Source organism: Myotis nattereri, assembly GCF_964212035.1.
Source record: "Myotis nattereri genome assembly, chromosome: 17".
In the NCBI taxonomy this organism is placed as follows: domain Eukaryota; kingdom Metazoa; phylum Chordata; class Mammalia; order Chiroptera; family Vespertilionidae; genus Myotis; species Myotis nattereri.
In genome coordinates this window covers 32,209,740-32,222,859 of record NC_138092.1, presented here as the reverse complement: position 1 = coordinate 32,222,859, position 13,120 = coordinate 32,209,740, and the positions used below count along the sequence as shown (strand labels likewise).

Here is a 13,120-nt window from a genome sequence, read left to right as displayed (position 1 = left end):
GAAATAATTATTTTATTTAAACTAGTTATCTTTTAGAGATACTTAAATAATAAGAAAGAAAATATATTAACCCATATAGTTACCATTGCCAGTCCTTACATTTTTGTGTATGGAGATCTATAGTCCCAATTGGTATCATTTGCCTCCTGCCTGAAGGATGTCACTTAATATATATTATAATGCAGGCCACTTGGCGATGAATTCTTTCAGCTTTTGTCTGACTGAAACAGCCTTTAATTCTTCTTTGTTTTCAGAGATAATTTTACTGGTTATAGAATTCTCAGTTAAAATTTTTTCTATGAGTATTTAAAGAATATTGCTCTACTCTCTCCTATTTTTTTCTAATAAGAAATCTGTTATTATCCTTATTTTTGTTTCCCCATATACAATATGTCTATTCTTCCTGTCTACATTTAGAATTTTCTTTTTATTACTGAATTTAAAAATTTGCTCTCAGGAATCATGCCCTTCATTATCTAACATACATTAACTTCTAAATCTAAACCATTGTTCCACATATGATATGGAAATATTTAGAAAAGAGATTTTGTTTTTAAAGTATGCTCTCAACCTTAGTATTTGAAGATAACATCCCCTCTTCTTTATTTTTATATCCACTATTTCTTTTACATAAAAGCAATGGCTTTATTTTTTAATATATATAATTATAGATTTATGTCTCTGTTACTGACCCATATTCACATTTGTTTGCAAAGAAAAGCTGGTATTTTCTATTTGTTCAAGTATACAAAATAGTTTATCTGTCACTTTATCATTCTGCTATCCCTCAAGTGACTCAACTATTTCTTATTCCCCAGAGACCCAAATCTTTACTGTCAGGTTGCTTATTGGTCATCTTACTGTGTCTACTACCACTCCTACAAATTCTGTCATCTCAGGTTTTTATTTTTATCACACAGGGAGACACTTTGGGATTTTCTTCTTTGCAATGGTCAGCTTGTATTTAAAAATTTCCACTTGGATTTGGTGAAATCTTAGATAATGTCTAAAAAAATATGAATGACATATAACTTCTGTCTTAAAAGATATAACCAACAAAACCAGCCAATATCAATACTAACAAACACTAAACATATAGATCCTTATTGACATCTGAACATGCAAAGCAAAGAGGTAGTATTAGAACTAAGCTTACAAATACCTAAATTACTTATTTCTATAATGTATACTAATCTTCAGATAAATATGAGTTATTGCAGAGCAAAATTATCCCTCCCACCATGGTTCTTATTTGATGGTGCTTGGAAATGTCCATTTTGTTTCAGGTTCCCAATGAGGCTTGTAAATTATTGTTTTACTTGACATTACTGGGAAATCAACATTGCATAGGAGCAGATACTTAAAGATGACTTTAAATACCTTTAAACACTATTTAAACAAAATTGAAAGAATTTGGTAGATACTTTTCTAAAATACTTTTTCTGCATCTCCATCCACCTTTTAAATTGTATGCTGCACAGAATTTAACTTTTCTTGGTGTTGGAGACAGTAATGCCCCCCTCCCTTTTTAAAATCTTCACCTGAGGACATTCCTCTTTAGAGAGAAGAATGGAGAGAGATATCGATGTGAGAGGGGAACATTGATTGGTTGCCTCCCTTAACTGCCCTGACCAGGCATCGAACCTACAGCTGTAGTATGTGCCCTGATTGGGAATCAAACCTGGCCAGGGCAGTAATGCCCATCTTCATGAGCATCAGTTATTGTGCAGTGATGCCTTTCGGGGCTCTTGCAGTGCATAGCGCTGTTTACCTCTACACCATTTGGCCCATATTTCAATACTGTTTGAGCTGCGTTTGTTTCTGTTGGTTTTTGCCTTACTTTAGTCTCTCAGCTTTTACTTCTTGCTGCTCAGTGTATATCTGATTCAAGCAACCCTCACTCCTCTAAGTTGTTACTTGTAATAAGTTAAGGGCTAGAGAACCAGAAGACCAAGATAGTTAGAATTATATCTAAATAAAATTTGGGGAAGGAGGCTCTTCCCTCGTGGAACAACCGTGCACGTGGAGATGGAATTCACAATGTTGGAAGCAGCTGTTGGTCAGCCTGGGGCCGGAAGCAGTTTGGTTATGTACAGAGAACACATCACTTAGTGCCTCTGAAATTTCCAATATAACATATGGGGCCACATCTGTTATAGGATTATCACTCTAAGAGGGGAGTGATGTATAATTTATTGAAATAAGCCTATGGGGACACAGCGGACTACATTTAATAAACTGGAATACTTGCTGGCTCCATGGACTGCTCTCAGCTGAATCCCACATTAGTTCAATAGAGGGGGCAGATGAAAACAATTGCCCTTTAGACAGTGTTTACTGGGTTGTATTAGCGTCTCTCAGCTGAAAAATATTTATGTGAACTGTTGGGATTAAGCTTTGAATATTGAATCCTGCTGGCGTGTAGCTGATATTTAATTCTGAGGAGCACAGAAACCCATGATTCCTCGGCTGTAGGAGGCAAAGGAAGGGCGCGCCATCCAGCTTCCCGCCAGTGTGCGGTCACGGCCACAGCCGGCAGGTAAGAGGATCTCCCCAGCGCTGCCCACCTTTACCTCGGCTCCCAGGACTCTACCTTCACGGTAGGTAGCACTAGGGGACGTAGCCTCAGACGTGGTTCTTTTTGGGCCAAACACATTAATTTCCCATTCTCACAGTAATAATACAGACTCACAATAATAATACTGCCGGGCGAATGCCCACAGCTGGCTGTTGGTGGGGGTCTCGGGAGCAAACGGCATGGCTTCCTCCATATGAGAGCGGTTTCGGCCAGACCCCAGCGTGAAGCACAGCAATGGGATGCCGTGCACTGTTCCCTCTTTCAAATGAAGAGCAAAGAACTGAGGGTTTCTGCCCGCACCTCCTGCTTGTGCCTCGAGGAGCCCTGGAAGATGAGGCTTGCTTTCCCTGGACCCAGCAGGCAAAATGTCATCAAAAATGCTGGTGCTGGACTCTTGAAGTTTTGAATGTTTTGCACTGTTGTTTCCTTCTTTTTTATCATTTGTCTTCATTTATAGATTTCCTCACTGCCAGACTAATTTAGAGATTTTTTTTCTAATATTGAAACTTACCATTGATTTTTTTTTTTAAAGAAAAGCAAAATGAGCTTACAATTCTAATATAGGAAGATTAAAATATGTAGTGGGTCTGCTTGGGTTAACTCTTTTTGTTTGTTGGTTAAACCTCACCTGAGGATATTTTTCCATTGATTTTTAGAGAGTAGGAGGGGGTGGGGGGGTGGGGGGGTGGGGGGAGACAGAGAGAGAAACATGGGTGTGAGAGACACATTGATTGGTCGCCTCCTGCACACTCCCTAACTAAGCCTGCAATGGAAGTATGTGCCCTTGTCTGGAATCGAACCCAGGACCCTTCAGTTCGCAGGCCGATGCTCTTTCTACTGAACCAAACTGGCCTGGGCTATTTGGGTTAACTCTTAATTAACATGAATAACATTGCAATGAAGCATTGCATGTTATGTCAGCTTCAGGCTGCATCTCATATATAGAGCACGTTTTTCTTCAATATCTTATTTTGGTCTTATTTTCCTTCCCTTAAATCATTTTGCTGTTTAGATTACTAAAAAAAAAAAAAAAAAAAAAGCAGTATTTTATATTTTATGAGGTTCTGCTTGAAAACAGTAGGGTTTGGGGAGTGAAGGAAGTATAGTGTAATCCCATAGCTCCTTGGTCCTTCGTTGACTCAGGAAATACAGATGGGCAAGAGGAATAGTGTGCCACAGTTATTAGTTGCCCAGAATATCTGCCAAGGAAGTATTTGACCATAAAGCAAATCTGGTATCTTAATAATCATTTCTCAAAGATTTGCTAATAAGGTGTGTCATTCACATCTATTTAAAGAGCGGAGTTTTAAATGAAGTGAACATAAGGTATTGTAGATGGGAGTCATGATTAGCACTTACATCTTCTGTGCTCCTTTGTGGTTGGTGGAGGGGGTCACAGGGTATCCCCATCTCACGGAAATGAGCTTGAACAGGTTGCCTGAGAAGGCAGAGCTGAGGCTCGCACCCTGGCCTCCAGACTCTGCACCCTGTGATTGCCCTGCTAACCCAGGGTGACTCTGTGTAATGTGTGGACAATGGGTCCTTGAGACACAAAATGAAGGGAAATTACTCTGGTTATTGAACTACCTTTATCCTTTGACACAAGTAGTCCAAAGTTCAGCTGCTTCCTGTTTTCAACACAATGGTTATATTGACACTTTATTCCACTCTGTTGGCACTCTCAAAGCCCTTGTGGGCACCCTGGTTTCTTAACTTCGGAGCCAGATGCCAGAGATACTACAAAAGGGTCAAAAGCATGGACGCTGGTGTCGAGACAACCCCAAGCTCCAGTCTTAGCTCCTACCGTTTACAGTTGGCGCAGTCCGAGTGGCCTACACATGTCTAGTAGAGTAAGTGATCAATAAATGTTATCTCTGGTTACCAGCAAATAATCTGACAAGGCATTGAGCAGTGATTCGGGACAGAAAAGCAAGTTCTCTGACGTGTTTCTGTCCTATTAAAATTGGCTGAACTTTGCAGTAAAAAACTTTTTTCTTTTTTTGTGTGCAGCGGAGAGCCTCTTAAGCCTGGTTGAGTTTGAATTGCCTCCCAGTAGGTACATGGTGGGGAAGGGTGCTAAAAGCCAGATCGAATTTTATTTTTAAAGTATGATGTGATTATGCCCAAATACTTTTCATACCGCTGTGCCTATAAGGGGAGTCTTTATTGGGAATCATGTAGCTTTTCTCTTCTTACAACATTTTTTGTTAAGTTGTTCTTGAGGTGGAATTTACATAAAGTTAATCCAGACTGTCTGTGTCCAAGTGTGCAGTGCACAGAGACATCGATTTCTCCACCACAGTTATGATCTGGAACTTTGTGACCCCCAGATTCTCTTGTACCTTTTGTAGTCAGCCCCTTTCCCCACCTCCCAGCCTCTGAAACCATTTACCTGTTTCCTTCCCCGACAGCTTTCCTTTTTCCAAAATACTCTATAAAATCGTCCAGTCAGTAGCTGTTTGAATTTGGCCTTGTTCACCTAATATAACGCATTTGAGATGTAGTCTTGTGGTTGCGTGTATTCGAATGATGGCTGAGTACTATTCCATTGTATTGCTACAGCACACATTGCCTGTCCATTCACCCGTTGATGGACATTTGGGTTTTCTCTACTTCTGGCTGTATGAACAGTGCTGTGGTGCACATGCATGTAGGAGTGTGTGTGTGGCCGTATGTTTTCATTTCTCTCGGGTAGGCAGCTGGGAGCAGGATTGCTCGGATGGCATTGTAAGGAATTTCGTTCATTTGGTATGTTCAGGGGGTCCATGGGTGTATTTTAAGCGGTAGGGATGCATGGACAGATTGTGTCAGAAAGATCCTCAGGACAGTGAGCATGGAGTCAGATGGGAAGCAGGGAGAGGATGGGTGCTGGGGTTCTTATTCCAGCATCTAAAAGGGTTCAGCAATCTGGAGAAGGGCTGTATGTAACTTAATAAAGAGTCCAGAGACGAAATATAATTTTGAAAGGCATTTGGGGATCAGAGGAGCCTGGCTTAAAGAAACTAAGATCTCCTTGTCTCAGGACCCCTTGCTGTTTATTAACACAAATTGTCCTAAGGCAAGGTGGAGATATACACTTCAAAGGGTAGGGTTAGGTACAGAATCCATTGTCAGGTTGGAAGAATTTGCCTATGGCTGTTCAGGTGTTTGGCCAGTAGGAGGCAATAACAGGTAGATTGAAATGGCCTCAGCTGTCTGGCAGCAAGCAATCATTCTTTTCAGGTTTGGGGAAATGTCCTGAGCCATTCACAACAGGCGATAACATATGTGACTGAGCCCTTGTTGAGTCCCCAAGTTCCATCAACCTTTTGATGAAACTCTTGCAATTATGACATGCTGGAACTGGCTTCCGGCAGATGGGGAATTGTTGCCTTTCTGTCCCCGGTGGTAGACACTGCCATTTCCATCGCTCTCTTCAGTGGAACGGGTCAGGACATAGTAATGCAAAGACTTTTTGTTGGTGGACCACTTCTCCCCGTGCACCATGATATAAAATCCCCCTCTTCCTGAACTAAGTTGAAATGAAAGGGAATCACCATTAATTTTTATATAATCTAAGGATCATTAGTGCTTTTCTCATGCCTTTAATTACTCTTATTTTCCTCCTTATTTACTCTTAATGTCTCAATTCATGGCATGGCAAGGGAAGTAAGGGTTTCAAATGCAGCCAGTCATTTCCCCCCATTCTTTACACTTTTGGAAAAGGATAAAATACTTGTAATGGCAGTGATTTTTAAAAGACAAAGTTTAATATAACATAGACAGCTTCCTCCTAAACCATTTTTTTAAATCTACAGCTAAAAAATTAACAATCCATTCCAGTACCCTCTAGGTCTACTTTGAAATATTATTAACATGCTTTAAATCAACTGAAAATTAGAAGCACAGGGTTTCCCAGTTCAAAGAGACCTTAATAGAACTAGTCATTTGTACATAAGAAAATTGAGGCTTAAAGAACTTGAGAGAGTTCTCCCCGGTCCCGTCACAACCATGGGAACCTTTTGTCGTTTCAGCAGTAGGACCACGTTCCTCCCAGAACAAGAAGAAAAGATCTGTGTGTTTTTGTGAGAAAAAATTGCCTTGGGCTTTTTATACATTGAAAAATTAAAATAGTCATGATAGGACAAAACTTGAATTTTGGAGAAAGGGGCAATCTTAGGAGCTATTAAATAGGAAGATATATGAAAAGATGGGACAGTAATTTATGGGGCGTGGTACAGTGTTTTGGCCAGGTTCAAGCCTCGGACTAATGAAAGGACAGGGTCCTCTCATTGCCACGTGCAAGTCCCAGCTGGAGGGCAGGGCCCTCCCAGCACAATTATAGCCAACAGCTATGGTTGTAAGCTTGAGCCTATGGTCCGAACACGTGACCCCATGTGCCTTGCGCTAGAGTTCAGGTGCATGTAGTTGAGTAGGGTTGAAACCAGGGTGGGCAAACTTTTTGACTCGAGGGCCACAATAGGTTCTTAAACTGGACCGGAGGGCCGGAACAAAAGCATGGATGGAGTGTTTGTGTGAACTAATATAAATTCAAAGTAAACATCATTACATAAAAGGGTACGGTCTTTTTTTTTTTTTTTAGTTTTATTCATTTCAAACGGGCCGGATCCGGCCCACTGGCCGTAGTTTGCCCACAACTGGTTGAAACTCACGAAAATGCTGTAAACAACTTGATCACGCCCCTACTTTGCTCGTGGCATCTGCTATAAAATAAAGACACGGCTTGTGGGTGCTGGCGCTGTCTCCTCATCAGGGAACAGCGTCCCACCGAGACCCAGCTCTCATTCTCTTGTCTGTCCTTTCTCAATCCTTTCACCCCCCCACTCCGGGTCACTGAACCAGGCTGAGCTGGCGTGGCACATAAGGCGTCCTGGGGCTGAGTATGCCATGGCCGTGCCAGCTCCCCACAGTAATTTCTTGGTAGCGGGTGCTTTGAAATTTTTAATATTTGCTCTATTTTTGTGATGAAATTGAAGTATTTTGACACTAAGATCCAGTCTGGCTGTTTAGCTGGCATATTATTGTAATGTTGACTATTTTGGATGTCCTGAACTGTCAACAGTCTTCCCCCCCCCCCCCTTATAAATAGTTAACTTTAACTTATAGCATGGGAAATGTATTTGGGGAAACGGATGATGCTAGCAGTAAAACCCTCAGATGCACCCAGGCCCCCCTGATCCTGTTGGCACTGCTGACAGACTCTCCTGCAAAACCAAAATGCACCATTGAGAGACATGAGCCAGTGCTGAGAGGACGAGATTGCTCCCATCCTATAAACCCATATCTCAGTCAAAAGTCACTTCATTTTCCATATCCTCGGCGTGCATGCTAACATGTAATGACACACAGTTGAAAAGGCCCAGGATCCCCTATTTTTCAGCCTCTGTGTTAGGCACTTATATTTTTCAACACTAGAGGGCCTGAGGGTTCAGGAAGGGGAGAAGAGGAAGGCGGAATAAACAGGAAGGCATAGCAACTTTAGAAATTACCAAGGAATGAAATAAAGGGAAGGCGATCAAAGGGTCAGTTTAATTACTGATGAGAGCTGATTTAAAGGATGGGGCTATGTCTATGATGAGCAGGAATAACGGGTTTCTTTTTTTTTTTTTTTTGGATTTAAAATAAAATTTAATGAACATTGTTTCCATTTGCTACACATACAAATGGAACTTTTTTTTTAATTTATTGCTTACAGTATTACAAAGGGTATTACATATGTGTCCATTTTACCCCCCCCCCCCCCGCCCTAGACAGTCCCCTAGCCTCCCCTACCCCCCAGTGTCTTATGTCCATTGGTTATGCTTATATGCATGCATACAAGTCCTTTAGTTGATCGGGTTTCTTAATATTGACCTCTAAAAATAGACATGCTTGCCCCTCCAGGCAGCACAGAACAGCTCTGCCTCTCCTGTGTGGGCGCCCCTCCCTGTAGGGTGCTCAGCGCCTGGTGTTTGCTCCTAGGATGAAGAAGGGGGATGGCACTCAGCCACACAAGCTTGCCCCTTCCCCCAACTCAGTAATCAGATACTGTGGGGAGGAGCTAGACGCGGAGTTTCCCCGGAAACATCCCTTCTTTAGTGCTGGTAGGAAGTAAGTGTGCCCTTCCTCCTGGTAGAGGAGAGAGGGGGTTACAAAGGGATGGGCTCTTTTGGATCCTCAAGGGCCATATCTGAGAAGTTAAATTTTCTGTATCTGGGAAGTTGAGAGAATAAAAGGAGATGTATGTAAAGCTCTGGGTATCACGACTCCTTTGCTTTATGGTTGGTTTGCTTTAAGACAGAGGAAATGCAAAAAAAAAAAAAAAAAAAAAAAACCCAACACACACAAAAAACAAACCACAAAAAAAACCAATTTCATTCAGTCTTCTACGTGGATACTTCTACATGTTCTTCTTTGCCCTATTTTACTTGTGATTTGGATAACCAGGTAATGATGGAACTAGTCTCTGAAATAGGGTAAATATAAGAAAGGTTTGTGAGGAATAGTGAGTTCCATTTCTGACCTACTGAACATGAGATACCTGTGCCAGAAATTATAGGCACTTGGGTTTATGATTTTTGTAATGCAGGATAAAGTGAACTAGTTAATTTGCAACTCAGTTTAGAAATTAAGCAGGTAAACCCCTTTAGAGTGCTGGAGACTGATGCTGAAGAGCATACGATCCCAGGAATCAGCAAAGGGCAGGAGCCACTGAGGAGAGTAGGCAACATGGAAGTCAAGGAGAGGGACCATTTCAGGAAGGAGGGACGAGTCCATGTGTCAGATGCTGCAGAGGGATCGGGTCAGGTAGGATAGGAAAAGAAAACAAATGAAGGTGTAGATAAGGCCATAGGCATTATAGCTCTCAGGTAAGGAGCACTTACTATATGCCAGGCACTGTGCTATTTTATTTGCTCATGTACAATATCAACTTAATTCTCAAACCACTATCCACATTTATAGATTAGGAAAATGAGAGTCTCAAAAGTTTAGTGCCAGCTTGACTTAGGTCACATAGCTAGAACATGACATAGCTTAGACTCGGATCCCTGTCATCTGACTTAAGTACTGAGCTCCCCTTCATTCTGGAAGACTTGCTTTTGCCCATGTGTTTGGGGAGCATTGTGGATTGAGAGGGAGGCAGGCGTGAAGGGAGGGGAAAGAAAGGACAGCAAGTGGAAGAGGGTAGGCTGAGGTTTGCCTCGCTTGTTGGTTGGCTTGCTTTAAGACAGCAGAGGCTTCTGCACTATTAAATGGTGAGAGGGGCTCAGAAGAGAGCCTGAGAGTGGAGACGTTCAGGGAAGAGGTAGAGGCAGTGGGCAGGTGTGCCTGTGGAGCAGGTAACCTTGGGAAGGAGAATCCCTCCTCCTCTGTGACCAGATAGAGCAGAAGTAATTGAACTTGTAGTTTAATGTCAGAATGTTGAAATGGTTCTCTTCTGATTATTCTCATTTCTCTCTGTCCCTCCCCCTTCTCCCCATTTCTCACCACCTGTCCCCTTCTCTGTCGGGAACATCCAACTTCCCCGTTAAGGTTTCGCCCTTGTCACTCTCACGTGCCCTCAGTCAGGACTATTTCCTCTGGGCTCCCAGGAACCTTTGATAGCTGTTCAATCCACAGGCACGGCTGTGTGTGCACCGGCAGGACCCACTCTCACCTGCTGGCTGTCCCTTCATGCTAAGGAAGCACGAGTAAGCTCAGTTTGTTCTAAGATCTGGAGTCACTCTGCAGGAGCTTATGGTTTTGAAGGGGACAAAGATAAGTGTGCAAATTATTATAATAAAAGTCATATGCGAGAAGCAAGGGTGCTTCAGACTTCAGTTGGGGGAGTGGAGCAAGGAAGAGAGAGAGAGAGCACTTGCATGAATGATAGGCAGAGAAACTTCAGAAAGAGTGTGGTTTTGAGCTAGATGTTGAAGGATGGACATATTTTCATCTGACAACCGTAAGGAGCAGGCTATTTAATTCGGGCAAAGTAGCATCAGAAATGGCACAAAGCTTTTTGGGGGAACATGGACGGTCACTGGCTGAAGGATGGACTGAAGATCGGAAACATTGTAGATATACTAAAACACGGTTTTAGCAGCCTTTTGAACTTAGCCAACAAGTTTTTCATAGGCGTTTAGAAATCATAACTACCATTTTCATTCCAGAAACTAGCCATACCAATATTCACACAGTCCCTGACAACACCTTGGAGCGTATGAGGGAAGACTGTGTCGCACTGGGGGTGGGAAGGTGAACCAGCCGTGAGCCTGCTCATGCAGGTATAGCATTGGGACCAACACCAGCTTTCTCACTACTTATAAATCACTATTCTTAATAACTATTTCTAGATGAAAGTAAAATGAAAAATAAAACCTCTGTTTTCTTTCAGTTAAGAAAAAGAAGCCTAAACTATTAAATAAATTTGATAAGACTATTAAAGCTGAACTTGATGCTGCAGAAAAACTCCGTAAAAGGGTAGGTTGATGTTTTTGTTTTGCACAGAAATGTGCAGTGATTAAGTGTTAAATAAACTCAGGCATTACTCTTGATTTGTTTAAAAAAAAATGTTCAGAGAAACAACCTTTGAGTAGAGGGGGTTTTTCCCCAGTGACATCAGTTTTACATGTGAAAGGAATCAAATGAAAAGAAAAATTGCAGCTGTGATGGCCAAATAGAAATAGAATTTACCTTCAAGCCAGCTGACTTGGGAGTCAGCCCACTTCCATCACATTCGAGTCCTGTGGCTTTGGGCAAATCACTTAGCCATTCTGAGCCTCGGTTTTAAAAAATGAGAATAATAATCATACTCCCTATTTGGTTTTTTGGTAAAGATCAAATGAGATTAGGGGGGAAAGCATCAATACTATCAAGTACCATGTAAGTGGAGGTGTTAATTTCATAGCACTTCAATCCAAAAGAAAAAATAGGTAAGTCCAGTTCTCAGGGCTAAAAGACATTAGGTTTCGCATTCATCTCACTTGGGGTTAACTGCAGGCACTTCCAGTTTTCAGGGTGGCTTTTATGTTTTGCTTTGTTATCAGTTAATTTGAAATATTATTTACATTTGTTTCTGGATATCACAGCGGTGTGTTGTTGTTGGGTATTTTTGTTTGTTTTTGTTTTTTGTTAGTCTTCACCTGAAGATATTTCCCCCATGATTTTTAGAAAGAGTGTAAGGGAGGGAGAAACACCGATGTGAGAAAGACACATTGACTGGTTGCCTCCCACACGCACCCCAGTCGGGGCCCAGGAACAAACCTGCAACCCAGGTAGGAGCCACTGAGACGCTATACCACTGAGCCACACTGGCCAGGGCTAGATATTACAGTTTTTTAAAACTGTGAATTGACACAGATGGAAGTTATTTGTAGTCTTAACTCAGTCATATTCACCTAGTATTGGGCCAGATAGTTATTGTATGTAATGACATTTTCCCTTTAATCATCTACTTGTTCTTCATGGAAATTTCTCTTCCTCTACTCTGTACTTGAATTTATACTCAGTGTAATGCTCTAGTTTTCCTGTAATATCCTCTTTCTATCAGTAGACTTTGGTTGCAAGAAAAGGGACCTTGGACTGTAAGTAAATAAGCAACCACAATAAAAAAAGAAAAACAAGAAACTGACATGGGACAGGAATGTGCTTCACACACATTTATTGGGAATGTACCAGCAAGTATGATGGCTTCTGCATTACCCTCATTACCAGCCAATAAAAATATAGTAACACCAAAGAATATTGCAGTCATTGTTCGCTAAATTAACCCCATGGAATGACTTCTGAGTCCATCATGTTCAACTCTATAAAATGAAGCCATCTACTATTTTTAGGAAATTTGCATTTCTTAATAGAAGTGAGGCAGGAACCCTCTTTTTCTATCACCTTCCTTGGCATTCTTCACTTCCTCTGTATTAAATGCCATCTATGCAAATGTGGAGTGCCTGTTAATAGGTGACTTTGGGGATAAAGGACAAACAGCTTCAGAGAGGGATTTTGATGTAATTATAATGCATGGAGACGGCTCAGTTATCAAGGGGCAAATAGGTCAGGAGGACATAAACGTGCTGGAACAATCCATGGAGTATCCTCTGGTTTTTGCTTATTTGGAGAAATGATGCTTTCCTTAAGGAGCGCCCTGTATCTATAACAGGATAAATAAAGGAGGAGGAAGTGGCCATGTAGGCTATTCTTGCTTCTGAAACAACGGGGAGCCAAATTATTGACAGAATCATCAATTATTGACTAATTAAGTCTTTTAGGGTTGTTTTAGAGCTGGCATTTTCAAATGATGCAACTGACTCCACTGGAAGAGCAGGGTCCCAGCTGCAGGATTGTGAGAGTGTTACCTTGCAGCCACAGGAAGCTAATGCAGGATACTTAGAAAAAAGTCACAGAGGAAAAGATATTTAACATGAATTCTTCGTTCCTTAAAGTCATTCACAGAAGAAATAAACCAGTGGTTTTAAAAACGAACTGTTATCCAAAATACAAAGAACTCGGAAAATTAAACAATAAGAAAACAAATGATGATTAAAAAACAGATCTTAACAGACATTTCTCCAGATGACTAAAGGT

General features: G+C 41.4%; 1 protein-coding gene across 2 annotated transcripts in view; it reads left to right on the top strand.

The window, feature by feature from the left end:
- The window catches only part of ASPH (aspartate beta-hydroxylase), a 166,337-nt gene that overhangs the window by 111,867 nt on the left and 41,350 nt on the right, over positions 1 to 13,120 (top strand). For both annotated transcript variants that reach the window (XM_081111506.1, XM_081111505.1), the window contains one exon: positions 10,935 to 11,020. In XM_081111506.1, coding sequence (XP_080967632.1) covers positions 10,935 to 11,020 — 86 coding nt within the window. The remainder of the gene's footprint in view (positions 1 to 10,934; positions 11,021 to 13,120) is intronic.